We start from the raw sequence: 19,542 nt of genomic DNA, 5'->3' as shown, positions 1-19,542 counted from the left end.
ATACATGGGAATATACTTTTGCAGTGTCACAGAAGAAAGAAATTTGAGCATTCGGACTTCGGATTCGGATTCAGCGGCCAAAAATACATGGGAATATACTAGTGTAGTGTCTCGGCCACGACACTTTTTTTTGTGTGCCTGTGTATTTTTCAAATAACTAATAGAACTTTATACTTGACAAAATAAATTTTTTATTATCAATTCTATGAGGATTTAGCTTTATAAAACTACCTTAGTTGTCCACATTTAGTGTTTATTTTTTTAATAAAGTGATTTATTGTAAAAAAATGTACCTGTTGTGCAGTTGTTACAAGTGATGATGAGAACGGATATTTTTTTTTAAAAGCGAAACAATATTAGTGCTGCCATCTTTATGACACTGTCACGCACTATTACGCTGAGTGACATTATGCTGAGCTGCATTTTGGACATTTCAGAAATAGCGGTCCTAAGTTGGCCACCACTTTTTTTCGCTTGTGTATAAGGAAGAAATGTATATTTTTTTCAATTACGCTGAAATTTTACAAATTTGATACATTTAGGAGAATAAAAACGCATTATTTAACTATTTTTGTTTAGAAAGTAGAGCATTGTTTTATTTCATTTATTTGCAGTGCTGGATGGCTGTGGAGACAAACGTTTTTGTACTATGTCTTTTCTAATGTTTTTTAAACCATTTTTTGTTTTTTGTCTTTGTTTAATTTCTACGTTACACTTTTACGGTCTTTCAGGTGATAAAAAACACATAAAAGAAGTAAAACGTAAATAAAAACAAAAAAAACAATAGGTGGACAACTTAGGACCACTGTGGATTTTTATACATGTTTCAAATTATTACGCTAATAAAAAAAATTTAATTAAAAAATCAACAGAACCTTTTATTACAACATTAAATAAAGGAACTAGCGCACACACTCATTTAGAAATTTTTAATAATTTATCTCTTGTAGCTGCTCTCGAAAAAACAAGAAAAATTAAATTTTTTTGGTCGTAAGCAATATTATTTTCCTCACAATGCGTAGAAGAATCATAAATTAAAATTAGGTCCATAAATTATATCATGGTTTATCAATATATCATGTCACAAAATTATAGATTCGTCCAGTATACCATCTCTGAGAAATGCAGGGTGGCAAACTTAGGCCCACGGCCAACTTAGGACCATGCTCCCCTATCGATTTCAAAATTTTTTTATTTGCAACACTTACCTGTAAAACTGAATTTTACACACAGAAAACTGTGTGTAAAGTACTTTATTTTATAGTGGTGTTTAAAGTAAATTCCAGTGTGTAAAATGATTATTACTTTACGCATTCTTGTGACTGTTTGATAAGAAACTATGAGATAAAGCTTTTAAACAACAATGTACAATCACATTTTTCTATTTTAGTTTCTAGAAAACTTCATTTAAGAGTTCCCCCATTACACCTAAACTTTCAGCAATATTGGCAATATTGCTGCAAGTTTAGTTGGTTTAGTGTTGCAAAAAATTTTATATGACACTCGTGCGTAAATCAGATTAAACTTCTGCGACTTGGAGCACTCGACTTTGGCTCCAGCTGCAAACTTTACACTCGTATAACACTGGTCGACAAAAAATAACTTTTTTTCTGATTCAAAGATAGGACAAGGATATTCTTATAGGATTTTCATCGCTGAACACGAATCTGACCTCCAAAAGTGCCCATCACGTCGAGATTTTGAGAAAAATGGACTCAAAGTCTCAAAAAACCCTGTTTTTGGCCTTTTTTTATCACGTGTAGAGAATGATGCCGAGGTGCTAGAAATCTTTAATTAGTCTTAAATTAAAGCTTGAAATGTCAACTATAAGAATCAAATCAAAAAAGCTCTGAATCAATCAAAAATTTTCATATAGCACAACTTTTTCATATGCGCGCGCACTCTACTTGCACTCATAGAGCGGTACACAATGGCACACTTACTTATTCATTTTATTTGCGCTATTTATAGTTATTTATCATTTTTGGGGTCGCTGAACGTTGCTGATTGAATGTGAGGTCGTTATTAAAAAATTCAAAATGGCGGTTTCAAAATGGTGGACATAAAAATTTTTAAAATTGGTGGATTCGACTGAAACGACCTTACATTTAATCAGCAACTTTCAGCGACCTCAAAAATGATAAGTAACAAAAAATAGCGCAAATAAAATGAATAAGTAAGTGTGCCATTGTGTACCGCTCTATGAGTGCAAGTAGAGTGCGCGCGCATATGAAAAAGTTGTGCTATATGAAAATTTTTGATTGATTCAGAGCTTTTTTGATTTGATTCTTATAGTTGACAGTTCAAGCTTTAATTTAAGACTAATTAGAGATTTCTAGCACCTCGGCATCATTCTCTAGACGTGATAAAAAAAGGCCAAAAACAGGGTTTTTTGAGACTTTGAGTCCATTTTTCTCAAAATCTCGACGTGATGGGCACTTTTGGAGGTCAGATTCGTGTTCAGCGATGAAAATCCTATAAGAATATCCTTGTCCGATCTTTGAATCATTTTTAGTGTCGACCAGTGTAATCAACGATTTTACGCACTTGTATCATAAATAACTATTTTGCAACACTGTATCGTTCGATTAGAGATATGTACATCTTATGTAGGGGAAGAAAGGAATGCGCAGAGGAAGTTGTTCCAGATAAAAGAAAAATAGTAACTTTAACTTTAAAAAAAAGGAATTTATTAACTGAATTTAAAGTTAATGAAATGAATTTTACAGAAAATGAAAAAGGGTACTCATCGAGTCGATCCAAACATGTGGGAAGTTGAGTCCAAAAGGTCCAATGCTGAGGTTGAAAAGGAGATCCAGTTTAATTCAAGCACGTGTTGAATTTGAGGCCAAAGGATCCAATGCTGAGGTTAAACCATAGAGGTGCGTCTTCTCTTGCTGCCGGAACAGGACTGCCATCGCCAGCCTTCTCCCCTCTCCACTAAGGAAACACTGTACCCGTCGGCAAACGAAAAAAGCCAAAGATTGGATTCGGAGCAAATCGTAGCATTGCGACTGTAACTTTAATTCAAAATGAACAAGAAAGAGAAAATAAAACGTATAACTCCGAAAATTCCGCCCGCCTTCGTCAAGCAGACGAACGATTGAACATCTATTGATTAGTCGTTTCTGTCGTGGGAGAATGGGGTTTTGAACTCGGTAGAAATAGGGGACTTAGTCGAGCTTTGTGTCTTCGAAGGGTCGTTGTTGAAGTCTTCACAGTCACCACGCGTACTAAGCCATCCTTCCCTGGATGGACCTCTAGCACTCGTCCTAGTGCCCATTTAGAAGGAGGATATCTATCGTCTTTAATGACGACTAGCTGGTCGGGAGAAAAATTTACTGATACTCCACGCCATTTACCACGCTCTTGAAGATGTTGAAGATACTCTGATGACCACCGATTCCAAAAGTTATCCCGCATACGTTGAAGCAATTGGAATCGATTTAATCGATTCTCAGGGATGTTGAGAATTCCTTCTTTAGGTAGAACACCAAGAGTGTAGCCGATCAGGAAATGAGCAGGCGTTAAAGCGGAAAGATCGTCACTGTCGTTAGTGAGGGGACACAGTGGGCGTAAATTTAGACATGCTTCTATTTCCACTAAAAGAGTAGAGAGTTCTTCAAAGGTAACTACGTGTTCTCTGATTACTCTTTTCAAGTGATGTTTGGTAGCCTTTACTCCAGCCTCCCAAAGGCCACCACAATGAGGTGAGTTGGGTGGTATAAAATGCCATAGTTCCGTCATTAGCAAGAGTAGTCGCAACTTCACTGTAAAATTGGGAAGAAGCATTAAACATCTTGCAGAATTTCCTAGGTGCTCCCTGAAAGGTGGTACCGTTGTCACGGTATAGATGAGAACATATTCCTCGTCTGCCCACGAAACGTCTATAGGCAGACAGAAATTTTGCCGTGGTTAAGTCGCTTACAACTTTAAGATGGATGGCACGAGTGGTAAAGCAAATAAATAGGGCAATGTACCCTTTATTGGAACGATATCCACGACCTTGGGACATACGAATCTGAATAGGACCGGCGTTGTCGACGCCTGATGTGTGAAATAGACGTCCCGGTGTAACACGGGCTTTCGGAAGATTTCCCATTAATTGAGACACTAGTCGTGGCTTCAAACGTTGGCAAATTATACAATGGTGTATTTCAGTTTTGACTAGACGTGTTTTTCACGTGATCCAAACGTTTTGAAGTAAAAAGGATGTCGTCAAAATGAGTCCACCATGAAGAGACGAAAGGTGAGCTTGGTGCATAAACAGACGACTAAGAGCTGAACGATATGGTAAAATGGGAGGGTGTTTCATTTCATGTGCCAGCGAAGAATGATGCAAACGACCTCCTACTCGTAAAATACCATCATCTCCTACAAAAGGGTTCATTTTCCGAAGGAGGTTGCGTTTAGGTAAAGACTCTTTAGTCTTCAAATGTTCGATTTCAGCGCTAAAAGCAGCTGTTTGAGCTAAACGGATGATAGCATGACGAGCTTGCATGAGTTCAGTTGCCATAAGAAACGAAGTATTTGTTTCCTTTCCAAGCACACGGTCACGCAACGTTACAAAGAAACGTCGGCAGTACGCTACTACACGGATCAGCCGTGATAAATTGGAGAATCGTGAAAGAATTTCTGGTTCGTTGTATTGATTCACTACGTGCAATGATCTAGATGTTTCGGGCTGCTGGGGCCAGTTTTCATCAGTTAACGAAAGCCATTTTGGCCCATTCCACCAAATTTCTTTACTACTGAGCTCAGTAGGTTTAACACCACGGGTTGCCAGGTCAGCTGGATTATCTTTCGTCGTCACGTGTCTCCATTCAGCTGAGGGCAGCTCAGTTTGAATAAAGGCTACTCTGTTAGCAACAAAAGTTTTCCAGTGACAAGGATGTTTTCGCAACCAAGAGAGGACGACTTGACTGTCAGACCAAGAAAAAACCGGAAAATCATTAAAACCTGGCAGTTTTCTAACATAACAAATTAATTTGACAAGAAGAGCTGCTGCATTCAATTCAAGATTTGGGATGCTTATTGTTTTTACTGGACTGACCTTAGTTTTAGCAGTTAATACAGAAATGTGAGTTTCTTTATCCCCTAACGAGACTTTGAGATAAACAGCGGCTGCATTAGCACGAGATGAAGCGTCAGCAAACCCATGAAGATGACATCCCGAACTTGGTAAGGTACCTAACCAACGGTTGATTGTAATATTAGAAACCGCGAACATTGCACTGCTATATTCGTGCCAACGTCTGAGAACATCAGGAGGTAAAGGCGAATCCCGATCACATTTCAAAATCCATAAGTCTTGCATCAAAATTTTAGCCGTAATGATTATAGGAGCCAGCCAACCTAAAGGATCAAATAACTGAGAGATAATTGATAATACTGAACGTTTGGTAAGGACATAGGACTGGGAATGTATTTTTGTGAAACTGAATTCGAATGCATCTTTCTTTGGATTCCAATGCAATCCTAAGGTTTTGACGGATTCGGTTCGCGCGATCTGCCTGTCGTTTTCAAGACTCGCAGACTTTGTTTGTGGGGGAAGAAGTTCAGTACAGTTTGCCGACCATTTATCTAACTCTATTCCAGCAGAAAGTAAGATATTGCACAATTTATCACGTTTCCGTACGGCTAACTCTAGTTCATGAGCTCCACAAAAACATTCGTCAACATAGGCGTGATTCTCAAGACTGTAAGCACCAAGGGGTAATCTATGTTTTTCATCTTGCGTCAACTGCATGAGTGTACGGATAGCTAAGTACGGTGCACATGCTGTACCATAAGTGACCGTAGTTAGACGATATTCGACAGGTGGTTCATTGTGACTGGGAGACCACAGAATTCTCTAAAGGTCTTGGTCTTCTGGATGTACCTGTATTTGACGAAACATTTTGACAATATCCGCCGTGAATACAAAACGATACAATAGCCATTGTAAGAGAATCAGGATGATATCGCCCTGGAGGGCTGGACCTGGCATAAGAAACTCATTCAAACTTACGTTTACTTTTGTACGTTGGGAGGCATTAAATACAACCCGAAATTTCCAAGGGTCCCACTGAACCACTGCGTGATGAGGTATATACCATGCACGTGGGTTGTTTATTTGAAGCTTTGGAACCTTTTCCATATGACCTAACTCTTCGTAAACCCTTATGAATTCACGATATGCGTCCGCAAGTTTAGGATCACGATTGAAACGACGATGAATAGTAGACAGCGTACTTTATGCTATTTATCGAGTTTCTGAAGAAGCATTAGGAGGATCAGAATTTAAAGCAAGGCGCACCGTTTAGCGACCATCCGGTGAACGAGATGAATTATGAACATAAAATTTCTCGCAAACATTATCCTCCGGTTTTTCCTTAACCCCTTGGCAGTCGATGACGTGTATACACGTCATGGTGCAGGTGGGCTCAAACTGTCGATGACGTGTATAGACGCAAGCAGATTTTTGGCTAAAAAAACACACAGATTTGTCTACAAATTGATACTCGGGGGTTTTCGGGGTCGCTGATTACGAATCCGTTTTCAGATTTTGAAAATTCAAAATGGCGGATCCAATATGGCGAACATTTTTAAAAATTCATCCGATTCACTTGAAACTTGTTACTCAGGGGTTTTCGGGGTCGCTGATTACAAATCTTATATTAGATTTTGAAAATTCGAAATGGCGGATCCAATATGGCGGATATTTTTTAAAATTTATCGGATTCACTTGAAACTTGTTACTCAGGGGTTTTCGGGGTCGCTGATTGCGAATCCGATTTCAGATTTTAAAAATTCAAAATGGCGGATCCTATATAGCGGACGACATTTTTAAATCTTGCCCGATTCATTTAAAACTCGTTACTTAAATTTACTTAAAAGTTGTTACTTGGGATTTATTGATGTCGTAGATTAAAAATGTAATATCGGTATTGAAAATGGCGGATCCAATATAAGAACAAACAAAAAAAATATTAAAAAACAAAATAAATAAAAAAGTGTAAAATCCGGCCGCATACCCTCACGTGGGGCCGTAAGTAACCACTATTTTGAATTTTAAAAATCTGAAATCTGATTCGTAATCAGCGACTCCGAAAACCCTCGAGTAAAAAGTTTTAAGTGAATCCGATAAATTTTAGAAAATTTCGCCCGCTATATTGGATCCGATATTTTGAATTTTTAAAATCTGAAATCGGTTTTGTAATCAGCGACCCTGAAAACCCCTGAGTAAAAAATTTCAAGTGAATCCGATGAATTTTAGAAAATAGTGTCCGCCATATTGGATCCGCCAATTTGAATTTTCAAAATCTGATATCGGATTCGTAATCAGCGATCCCGAAAACCCCTGAGTAACAAGTTTCAAGTGAATTCAGTTGGTTTTTGTAATTTCTATGTCCGCCATATTGGATCCGCCATTTAGAATTTTTAAAATCTGATATCGGGTTCGTAATCAGCGACTTCAAATACAATAGTATGCTCGTTTGCGCAAATTTTAGTTTTCTAAAAAGTTGTCGACATTTTGAGCCCACTTATGATATTTTGGTCTTGACTGCGAAGGGGTTAAGGGAGGTCTCGGGAATTTCCTCTAACCTCCAAAAATTCTCAAGTGAATTTTGTAGATCGTCATTCTTAACAAAATGCACAGACGCCTATCAATTTGGGAAGCTGATATCCGCCCGTCGTGCCATATTACAGTCTATGGAACCAGAAACAACCCAGCCTAACACACTGTATTGGGCTATCAATAAAGTAGTTGGGAAACGTTTAAGTCCGGGACGTAAAATTTGACAATAAATGTCAGATCCTAAGATCAAATCAACTGAATCGGGTTTGAAAAAGTGAGGATCAGCCAAAGATAGACCATCAAATTGATGAATGTCTAACTCTAAGAGTTGTCTTGATGGTAGTTGCGAAGTAAGACGAGGGAGAACTAGCGCACAAGTCTCCAAGTGAAATGAAGAATTATGAATTGAACACAAGGAGATTTGAGCACTAGAGTTTGCAGTTCCGGCGACTGATGCACCCAAACCTGTCAGTGAAATCTGAGTACGGCTCCGAGGTAATCCAAGAAGATGAACTATAGATTCAGTGATAAATGAGGCCTCAGAACCCTGGTCGAGTAAAGCACGAACCCGAACTTCAGTTCCCTTGGGGCCCTTCAGAATGACTTGGGCGGTAGCAAGGACAACAGAATGTTTTGGAGCTGACACATTGGCGGTCAGCGCCGAGACATTGTTGAGTGTAGATTGCGAGAGATTAGAAACAGGCTCTTTAGGTGTCTCTCCGCTTGTTGAAGGATTGCAAAGACTCGAGTGGTGTTTTTCCTTACACGTTAAACACCTACGCTTTGACATGCACTTTTTCGCGTTGTGAGCACCTGAACAGTTAAAGCACAGGCGTAAGCGACGTGCTTCATTCCGACGCTCGGAAATGGATTTTTCAAGGAATTTTAGATATGCTCCGATATAGTGATCTTCAGAACATAGAGAGCATTTCTGAGTGTGTCCCTTCGAATCCTGTGATTTGGAACTCGTGCTAGTATGAAGTGAATGTTTGCTGTTACTGGTAGATTTAGACTGAAGGGAAGGGAAATTCTTACTAAGTTTAGCTTCTGCAGCTATCATACAAAGTGCATTAGAGCGTTGATCTACGAATTCAATGAAATCATCAAAACTAGCAAAGCGTTCCATACGACTGAGATCTGTACCGGATTCGGAAGCTTTTGACACGGCTTGGCGATCCTTTGCGCTCAGCTCTGATTTTCAGATTTTACAAGATTCAGGATCTAGACGACTCGCAAGGAGATATACAAGCCAAATATCCCAATGCTGCACAGGCATGTCGAGGTTTTTCTGCCATTCTGTGACCGGTTTTGGAATCATTATATTCAACAGAGCGTCTTTTTCGGCTAGAGAGGTTTCAAATTCACTTAAAGTTTTAAGTAGGGAATCTTGCAGGGATTCATAACTAATTTCCATAAGCACGAAAACCTAGTTCGTAACATAGGAATCATTTGCAACGTCATCCCTAGCAACAATTTCCGCGTGAGTTCCCCGAGCCTCATCCCAGATTTTATCGACTATCACGATCCGTTTTTTAACAATATTAATATTTAACGCATCCACAGTAGTTGCTTTAAAACGCTCTTGAATACGACCTATTTCAGCGGCTCGCGACTCTTGCTGGGTTATAAGTTTTCTTGTAGAGGGTGGAGCCATATTTTAAAACAATCAAGTAAAATATATAAAACGATTAACGAAACAACGAATAAATGGAAATTGTCTGCAAATTGCAAGTACAGAAGTAAAAAACAAGATACGTGACCCTAACACAGTAGGGAATCAAGTAATGGTACACAGCAGGGGGCAGTTTCGATACACAACAGGGAAGATTACCGTGACGCCATAAAATCAAATGAATGCATACCAATTAATCAATAAAGAGACAAGACACAGATAAAGAGATAAGCAAAAAATAAGAGTTTTGGAGACATTACAAAGCGCGAATTCCTTCCTCACTCGGGGCACCAAAAAATATATCGTTCGATTAGAGATACATCTCATGTAAGGGAAGAAAAGAATGCGCAAAGGAAGTTGTTCCAGATAAAAAAAATAGTAACTTTAACTTAAAAAAAAAGGAATTTATTAACTGAATTTAAACTGCCAGAGCGTAAGCTCTGTTTATCTTACTGGGATTCGTTATTCCTGTTACTTTTAGAATTCAGAATTTAATTAGAGGAGGGGGGGAGTGAGGAAGATAAAAAAATTAATAGAGAGAGAATTAAGAGTAATAATTATAATTGATAATAAAAAGGAAAAGAATTTTATCCGCCTCTCATACAATAAGGGGGGGGGGTGAAATTTGATTAGTCCAGAACGATACAGTACTTACCGTTGCTGGATTTTAAATCTACCGCCAGAACTTTCCGACGGGCGAAGACAATTCACCACACACTCACACGTGCACAATTTATTGTTTTTTCTTAGTTTCCTAAACCACTAAAATAGGGCGGACGCGGCTACACCGTAAAACCGGCCGGTCGTTGACAAAAAAGAAATTTTTAAAATTTATTTAAATAAAATCTCCCCCTTCACTATTTTAACTTTAGGTGGCCCCGCGGATTTTGAGTTAAGAATTTTATTTTCGTCCGGCCAAATTGCTTGTATAAACATACAACCAATTTGGATCCTGTATACCGGACGGGAACGTTACGGGTAATATTATTTTTATTCCGACAGAGATCGAGTCTCTGTGCCGTGGGAAACCGTACTGAACAATTTGGATTGGCATTAATGCTTCTTTTATAGTTTGATTGAATTCTAATTAGGTGGGAAAATATTGCAATAAAAGATGGTGGGGACAGGGCGTTGGACCTGTTGCCATGCCAAAATTGCTGAACTTGCATTTTATGGAATCGGTTCATTCCACTATGTTGAAATAAATTCCTTTTTTCTTTATTCTTAGAAAAGAATATCTTTTAATATTCTTTTAATTATTGAAAGAATTTTTAATTTGTATACTTATTTTTCAAATTAATCTTTTAAAATAGGATTAATGTAAGTTGGAAATAATGGACATTTCAAGAATATAAATTCCATTCTATTTTGTAAACCTTTAAAGGTTGTTACAAATCCAACATTTAATCAGTTGTCCCAATAATTATTTTAATATTGCGTAGAAACCTTCCGCAAGTATGCAGTTTATGGCAGGCAAGGTTCATAGGCTAGGTTGGTACAGGAAAGCAAGAAAGGATAAACTATAATTTCTAAATAATTAAATAAAACCTAAACGTTCCCATCCATGCAGATATTGTATGATAAATATACTTTTAATTTGACCGGGCCAGCATCTACCCTGTATTCAATAATTTGAAAAATTAAAAGATGTATAAAAATGATAAAATTCACTATTAGTGGGAGAGAGAAAGACCTACAGGACAGAAAGAGTACGCAACACTCTGTAAGAACAATATGTATTAGAGAGAACGCTTTAATGCTATACATAATATTCCTTCTCTCTTGCACAATGTCAAAGGGAGCGCGGGGGGCCTTCACTCAACGCGTTGAGTGAATCCTCTTGTCCATTCTTCGTATATATACAGGGTGATTGGGTCCAATTAAGCAGTAAAGTATGAGTAGAAAGATAAAAAAATTTGAGGGAGGACCATTAGTTTAGAATTTGAAAATAAAAAATGTAGATTTAACAAAATAAAATTAGAATTTGAATAAATATTGAGAGGTTTGGTCGCCAATTTTTCCTTGCGTCAAACTTCTCTTTGTACAAAAAAGTAAATCGATGAAAAAGACAATTGCCAAACATCCGTTTGATAGAATTGATTTTATTGGTTGGCTTAGGAGAAAGTAACTAGAAATGACCATGAATATTTAAAAAATAAAATTTTGAAAATAATGAATTAATTAATTAATTTGTTGAAATTATTAATTATTAAATTAGAATAATTACTGAAAATTGAAGCGTTTTAAATAAATGAAAAAATTATTTTCAGTATTCTCTTAAAGTGAAAGGTAAGTTGAAAAATAATGAATTTAAATAATATGAAACGATTTAAATTATTATTATTAATTAAATTAATTATTATTAATTAATTTAAAATAAAAGAAAACTAGCCTAAATAAAATAAGAAAAATAATTTCTGTGACCTGATTAACACAAGGTAAGTGCAAATAAATTTATTAAAATAAATAAACTTTCCAGGTTAAGTAGGGTTAACTTGTTTACATTTTACAGTTTTTATGAAAATAAAAAATAAAAATTTAATTAATCTCATTAACTGTAAATTGTTGTTGGGAATATTAAATAAAAATTTAAAAGCAATTTACTGCTCTTTGATGAAATGGAAATTAATCATAAAAAAGTGCCAAAGAGTTTAAAGTTTACAAAAAAAAATTTTTCTCTAAATTTGAAGTTAGTGAATAATAAATATTTGTACATACAATAAATAATTACAGCTTGTAAAGAAATAATTAATGCTTAAAAATAAAGAGGAAATTTATTAATTTAATTTATTATTATTGTTTATTAATTTAATTTATTATTTCTTATTTAATTATGAAATTTAATTAGTTTTTAACAAATTAAATTCTAAAATGAATTTCAACATTTTACTTTTGATTATTGATTTTTCTATTGATTCATTAGCAGCTGCCATCTCGTGGACCTTTTAATCATTATAAATTTATATTTTCTTTGTCTTTTATGAGTATTTTTTTTAAATTGTTAAACTGAGGAATTAAATAAGTTTAATGTTTTTTTAATTTTAGTTTATTAATAAAATAAAACAGATTCATCCTGAAATTAATATTTTTATTAATTTCAGTAACAATTCTTTTTTCGGCTGTTAAAATAATGAATTAAGTAATAAAATTGTTAATTATTGTTAATTACTTTAATTTATTATTTAAATTATTTATTGTTAATTAATTATCATTATTAATTAAATCAATTATTAATAGGTGATTAATAAATAATTAATAATTAATTAACTTTTAATTTTTTTTTCAAAAATAAATATTCAATACATTTAGTAAATTTTATTATATTCTTAATTAATTACGGTGAAAAATTAATTACAATATCGTACTTGTAAATAAACATTTTTCTAGTGGTCCAATAGCAGCTGCCATCTTGTGGCGCTTTTCATCATTATAAAATCATTTTTTCGTTCTTATGTACGAACATTATTTTCTTCATTTAAAAACTGTTTTACGAAGACTCGCGAGTTGGAAATTTTTTTTTACATAATGTTTCATTTCATTTTTAGTGATTTAAAAACATTCGTCTACTAATTAATAAATATTTAAAATAATTATTGTTAACTAATTTAATAAATTAACATTAATTATTTAAATTGTCTATTATTAATTAATTTAATTATTAATTGTTAATTATTAATTTATTGTCAAATAAACTTTTTTAACCCTTGGGCGGGCAAGCTAAAAAAAGTACGTAAGCGGGCAAGCGGGGTCCATTGGACCCCGCTTCAAAAACGCTTACGGGGTTATACCTATTTGGCATTTTTTTGTTTGTCGATTTTTTCTTTATTGGTTTAAAATATACTGTAACATCTCTAGATTAATAATCTATTAAGTCTTTGCATGAAAACAACTTGGAAATGTCTTTAAAATTATGTTTTCTGGAGAAATTCTAAATTGTAAAAATAGAAAATTTTAATTTCAAATGCATTTTTTTTAAAACAATGTTTTTTTTATTGGCGTAAAACATACTATGATATTCCTAGATTGATAATCAGAAACGTCCTTGCATGAAAACAATTTGAAGTTTTTCATAAATTTAATTTCTTTGGATCAATTCCGGAGTGTCAAAATAGAACATTTGAACTTCAAACGCGTATTAACCATGTTTTGCAAATCGGCGAGCAATAGAACTCGAAAAATTTTCGTCCGATTGGCCTGAAAATTTAACTTTAGCTACTTAGATAGATTATTTAGTGAAGTACACACGATTTTTAAAATTGATAAACAGGATTTTTTTATGAAGAATTAAAGTCGATTTTTTTGGGTGAAAAATGCGATTTTTTTGCAAATCTCACAATTCTTCCAAAAAAATTCTAAAATTTTAATCATGTACACATGATTAAAATTTTCACTAGATAATCTTATGTAGTTTATAAAAAACATTTTTTTTATTTTAAAAGCCGATGTTGCTAACAATAATTTAAAACTATACTCATAAAATTTTTTGAAAAACACTCTTTTTTAAGCCTCCAAACAGGTATAACTCTTTAAAACATAGATATTTGTATATTTTGTTTTCTTTTTATTATATTATGAATTTAAATGCATTAAAATATAAAAATGATGATTAAGATTTTAATTTTAACAAACAGATAGATTTTCAAAATACCCTGGGAAAAACAACACACACCGTTCTTAGTGCAAGGCAGAATTTTTTGGTGTAGGCTCAAATTTCTTAAAATAAAAACACTATTTTGTTATTTGTTAATATCACAATTTGTAAATTTGGTCTATTCCACTAAGTGGTACTGTAGTCCACATAGTATATTTTTTACCGTGTACGTTTTTGCAATTTTTTTATGCTCATGACAATGCGGGGTCCACGGACCCCGCTTGCCCGTTCGTGCCAGTAAAAAGTTTAAACATCCATGTAGCATCATGTACAATTGGAATATGAAAACTATAAAAGTATTTGGATGTATTTTTAGTATGTTTAACAGAATTTCTAGGATAAACTCATTCTTTCATACGGATTCGGAGAAATTTGAAAAATACATATTCGCGGGGTCCAGTGGACCCCGCTTGCCCGCCCAAGGGTTAAAAGCTTATAACATTTTTTTTAATTTTCTGATAATAGCTGCCATCTCGCTGCGCTTTTCATCATTACAAATTTATTTTTTCATTTATTTTATCTTTTTTAATTAACAATTAATAATTTACTTAATAATTTTTAATATTTTATTGTGTGCTTGTTTCTAGGTTAGAATGGTAAGAAATTGGAAGAAAAAAAATGTGCCCCATCCGCACATTTTTTTAAAAAACACTTGTAAAATTTTTTAACAATAGAATATCAAAAATCCATTATGATATTCGTGTTCAGCACTAAATTTGACTTTAGAAATAATTTTTCCGATAATTTTTCCGACCGTTTATCACTATTTATAATGGCAGACGAAATAAGTGGAAACAAGTAAGCGAGTATATCAAAATCACATTTGGGTACCTAACTCCTATAATAGATGGCACCAGAAGCTCATATGTGGCGTACAATGTTCATTTCACATGACAAGTGTAAAAAGAACTTTAATCGGATGAATAGTTTTCTCTTCAGGACAAAGAATATAGTTACGCCCCGCGAATAGTAATGCCCCACCCTACCCTAATCATTAATTTTTTAAATTACCTATTATTTTTTTAGGTTTGAATTTTAGCTAAAATAACAGAGAGGAGGACGGCTGTTACTTTCGGGTAAATTACCTGTATAAAAATCGGATATAGTAGATCCAATACCCAGAAAAAAGTTTTTTTAAAAGAATTTCTGACCTTACTGTTAACTTAAAAGTATCAAATTGCAACGAATTATGGAAAAAAATATAATATTAATAACAGCTACACTTTATTAAAAAAGAAACAATCAATTTTTAAAATCTCTTCTTGTGTATCAACCAATGCACAAATCGTCTTTCTGCTGCGAAATCGATGCGGGAAATACTTACTTTCGTCCGAGTGTGAATAAAAAATATTTCTTTTCTCGACAATCCTTTAAAAATTCCGAACAATGGACAAGACGTGGTCAATAATAGGCAGTAAAATTTATTATTTTCTAAAAAAATATGTTTTTCTAATCAATCTTTTAAAATGGCGAAGAATGGGCAAAACAATAGTTGTTAACAATAGACATTCTATTTTATGATTATTTATAGTTTTATTATTTACTTTCTGTAGGCGACAAAGTATTTTTCAGTTGAGAAATTTAAAAAATTTTAACAATAACTTTTCATATGTTTAACCTTTATGGGACTGACGAGGTACCCGGGTACCTTTTGCATTTTAAAATTGATTTTTTTCATATTTTTTAAAATCGTAGCGACCCAGGGTTTTTTGACATCTCAAATTTATCCATATAAAGTGTTTTTACATTATTTATAATGTACTTTGTTTATTTATTTATTCTGAAATATTAAACAAAGTTTCTTCACCCATAAAAGGCGGACGAGGTACCCGGGTACCTTCTGTACTTTCATATTGGTTTTATTCATAATTTCGAAAATCGTATCAACCTAAGGTTTTTTGGCATCTAACATCTATCCATACAAAGTGTTTTGATATTGTTTATAATGTAACTTATTTATTTATTTATTTGGAAAAAATAAACAAAATTTCTTCACCCATAAAAGGCGGACAAGGTACCCGGGTACCTCTATACATTTCAGGCTAATAGATGTTGAAATTTCTATTAAAAAATTATGAAAAATTTCAAAAAACAATTTTTTATAGTACTACACATAATTTGTTTATAAAATATGTAATTCAGTTGCTATAATTAATAATAATATCCATAAGAAATCGTCAAATTAAACATAGGTACCCGGGTACCTCGTCCGTCCATAGAAGGTGTTTTTTTCCTCAGTCCCATAAAGGTTAAAAACACATCGCTTTATTAAAAACGTAGTTTTAATTATAATTAAAATTTATTTAAACTTACATAACCCGTGCAGAAAAATGGTGAGGGCCCTCGTGGATTGCCCTCTTGCCATGGGAATCCGTAATGGCAATCCACGCGGAGCCCTCGAAGGCGTGACATGCTTTCCCTCATGGGTGCCCTCGAGGAAAATCCTCATGGATTCCATATAGATTTTCCACGCGGTGCCCTCGTGGATTTCATAAAATGCCCTCAACCTTATTTTCAATTAAATTAATAAATTAATTATTTATTAATAACAAACTAGTCCAGTTATTGATAAATAACATTCTTATTTAACAATTTTTACTTTTTTTAATTAAATCGTGACAAAAAAAAATCTGACGCACGTGGGAATTGAGCCTACGACCTACTGACTACCAGACAACACTCTTAACACTATGCTACGGGACCTACTTGAAAATTATTGCTTTAATGTAGGTGACTTGCTGACTTGCTTTTGATGATTCAATAAATTATTTATTAACACTAATACACCATGACAAATAATTAAATAGTTTAATAATAATAATAACAATATTAATAATATAATAATAGACCATAAATATTCATAAATTAATATTTTTATAATTTCAAAAAAAAAAAAATGTCAAAACATTTGTGTTAAAAACGCGGTTTTCATAGTTTAAAATCATTATAAACATTAATTTGTTGATGAAAAAAAAATTTTTTTTTTGGACTTAGAAATTTTTTCTAGTTAATGATGTGGGCAATCCATGAGGGCCCTCGCGTGGGCCCTCATGGATTTGCCCTTAGGTAAGTTCAATATTTTCAAAAAAAGTAACATTAAATATTTGTTAAAAACGTGTTTTTCATTGTTTAAGGTTCTCTAATTTTTGATGCCGTAGAGTTTGAATTTCTCCTTCTTAAATGTTTTATTTGCTTTTTTCATATAACCTTTTGAATAAATATTTTTGAATTATTTTTATAAAAACGTTTTAATTTAGAAATGAGTTAAATATTATTTTTTGTCTCCTTGTTGCTTAATATTCTATTTATTTGAAAATTCGAGTTCTTATTTCTTTTCATTAATTTAAGAATTATTTATCCTTCTTGAAAATTGTTTCTCGGACCATTTGAGGCCATCAACATATTATATGTCACACTATTTTTGGCCATTTTTGATCCCCCCTCCCCCATGTCATACTGTATTACATACATAAGCGCCATTTTCACTGCAGGGTGTTACAAATCGTTTGACCCCCCCCTTAAAGTGCGACGTAATATATGGATGGCCCCTTTATAGAACTGCTTTATTTCCTTTTCTTTCCTAATGCTGACATGTCTTTTAAATCGCTTTTAGGTTATAAATTCTTTCAGTAATTTTCTCATCAATTCCCGTGGGTTATTTAATAAATTATTATAAACTATCAACTTCAATTTCCTTAAGTATGAAGTATATTTTATAGTAAGTTGTGTCATTTCCTTTATAAAAGAAGTAAAAATTTATATATTTCTATTGTTTGTTAATAATAAATTTATTCTTAGGAAAAGATTAACAGAACTATACATTTTTAAAAAAATGAAATAAACATTTGATCAATTTTTACAGGGGAGTTTTAAGTTAGACATTCAGTAGGAGACTGGGGCTAAACCAGACAAGTCAAGTATTTCCGAAACCATAAAGAATTTTAAATAATGTAAATAACTTGTGAACCCACTATTTGTACATGTAGATTACAGGAAAAATATGAAGAATGTGATTGAAGGTGATGGTCATAGCGATGCCAAGGAAAAAACAAGATTTTTGTCAAAAATTCATAAAAAGTGACCATTCTTCCCCTTAACTTTTAAACTATTCAACATGAAGAGCTAAAATTTGGCATACTGGTATATTTTAACGGGAATATTACATGAAAAATATAGAGAACTTGCTATGTAATAATGTCAATAGCGTTGTCACTGAGAAACTAAAAAATTCTTTAAAAAAAATTTTTTTTAAACTTTTAAATTATTTGATATCATTAGATGAAAATTCGTATACTAATTAATAATTCGTATTTTTACAGTCTGATTACAAAAAACTTATTTAAAATTTTTTTAAAAAAATCACCTTTGCGTCCATGTTGCGAACACAATTTGTTGTCCTACCTGCATGAAAAGTATGGCATTGAGGGCACGATGAAAGTGGGCACAAAAGTACAGAAAGTAGGCAAAATAGTATATTTCGTAACGAGTGCGAGCAGTTGTCAATTTTTGAATAAGCGCTTTTTTTGGAACAAACTGCCCAGGTGCGAATTTGGATTGCCCGCCAGAGTTTGAAGGTTGGCCTAACTTTGGCAAGCGAAGTTTTGGTTGCCAGAGTTTGCCCAACTTTGGCAAGTACTAGTGCCCACAGTTGGCAAAACTTGAAAAACGCAGTTTCATTGACTTAAACTTTCTTGTTCGGCCAAACTCTGGACCACGGTTAGCCCGACGGTTGGCAAAACTCTGTGAAACGCAGTTTAATTGATTTGCATTATTTTGGTCGGCCGAACTCTGGGCTACGGTTGGCCCCACGGTTGTCAAAAATTTTTGTCAAATGCAGTTTAAATGACTTGAACTTTCTTGGTTTGCCGAACTCTGGGCCTCGGTTGGCCCGACGGTTGGCAAAGCTCTGTAAAACGCAATTTAATTGACTGGATTTTTCTTGGTTGGCCGAACTCTGGGCCACGGTTGGCCTGACTGTTTCAGCTTTATAAGTCTTCGGTGCGTTAGGTTAGGGGTTCGATCCCAGTGAGCGTTAGATATTTTCGAAAATGTACATATGCATGAGATTGTGTTTAATAATAGTAGGTAAAGGTTATATCTGATGTTCCTAATAATAATAACGTGTTAATTGTTTAAATAATTTAGTTTTTTAATAATTTTAACTTTTGGCTGTTGAAGTTGACCAAACTTTGAAAATTGTGGTAGGACCAACTTACGCATCTAAAGTTGTACCAACTTTGGCGTCAGTCTTTGGACCAACCATTGAAGTGTATAGTTGGCACAACATATGCATTTTAAGTTCGGTCAACTTTCTTATGAGTTGTCGGGCCAACCATCGTCGCCATTAGACGGCGAACCGTTATCACCTGTATGGTTGGCCCAACCTCTGGCACGAGAAGTTGGACCGACTTTGTAAAGGTTGGTCCAACTATGGGCCGACCAAAAAAGTGCTCGTTAGCTAATATTTTAATGTTAATTTAAAACTCTACCAATCAGTGTGTTGTTTTGCACCACCCTAGCAACAGTTAAATAGTTAATATTCTTCTATTTTTAATTTGTAACTGCATTAAAATCAATTTAAATAATAGAGAAAACGTAAGAAATTTTGATGTTTTGTGACTACTTTAACGTTTCCTGAAGCTTTTGGTTAATTCTGAC

At 33.9% G+C, this 19,542-nt stretch overlaps 3 protein-coding genes across 3 annotated transcripts; all 3 read right to left on the bottom strand.

The window, feature by feature from the left end:
- Nucleotides 1-3,111: 3,111 nt before the first annotated feature.
- Nucleotides 3,112-4,102, bottom strand: LOC122498316. Its single transcript, XM_043605998.1, has 2 exons — nucleotides 4,018-4,102; nucleotides 3,112-3,887 (listed from the first exon to the last, which is right to left on the bottom strand). The coding sequence occupies exons 1-2, from the start codon at nucleotides 4,100-4,102 to the stop codon at nucleotides 3,112-3,114; spliced, it is 861 nt and encodes a 286-aa protein (XP_043461933.1).
- A 78-nt stretch (nucleotides 4,103-4,180) lies between these two features.
- LOC122498315 lies at nucleotides 4,181-5,749 on the bottom strand. The gene has a single exon (XM_043605996.1). It carries the CDS (start codon nucleotides 5,747-5,749, stop codon nucleotides 4,181-4,183), a length of 1,569 nt encoding a protein of 522 aa, XP_043461931.1.
- A 1,900-nt stretch (nucleotides 5,750-7,649) lies between these two features.
- Nucleotides 7,650-8,752, bottom strand: LOC122498309 (the record flags this gene model as incomplete). Its single annotated transcript, XM_043605990.1, has 1 exon — nucleotides 7,650-8,752. A coding segment is annotated over one exon (1,103 nt), but the record flags the coding sequence as incomplete, so codon positions are not given.
- Nucleotides 8,753-19,542: the final 10,790 nt, after the last annotated feature.

This window comes from Leptopilina heterotoma, unplaced genomic scaffold, assembly GCF_015476425.1.
Source record: "Leptopilina heterotoma isolate Lh14 unplaced genomic scaffold, ASM1547642v1 Lhet_146, whole genome shotgun sequence".
NCBI classification, from domain to species: domain Eukaryota; kingdom Metazoa; phylum Arthropoda; class Insecta; order Hymenoptera; family Figitidae; genus Leptopilina; species Leptopilina heterotoma.
This window is presented reverse-complemented; position numbering and strand designations above follow the sequence as displayed.

Coding starts and splice junctions, on each gene's coding strand:
- LOC122498316 (XM_043605998.1), bottom strand. CDS start 4,102: ATGGGAAATCTTCCGAAAGCCCGTGTTACACCGGGACGTCTATTTCAC. Junction 3,888..4,017: donor CGCCGGTCCTATTCAGATTC/GTATGTCCCAAG, acceptor GTCTGCCTATAG/ACGTTTCGTGGGCAGACGAG.
- LOC122498315 (XM_043605996.1), bottom strand. CDS start 5,749: ATGCAGTTGACGCAAGATGAAAAACATAGATTACCCCTTGGTGCTTAC.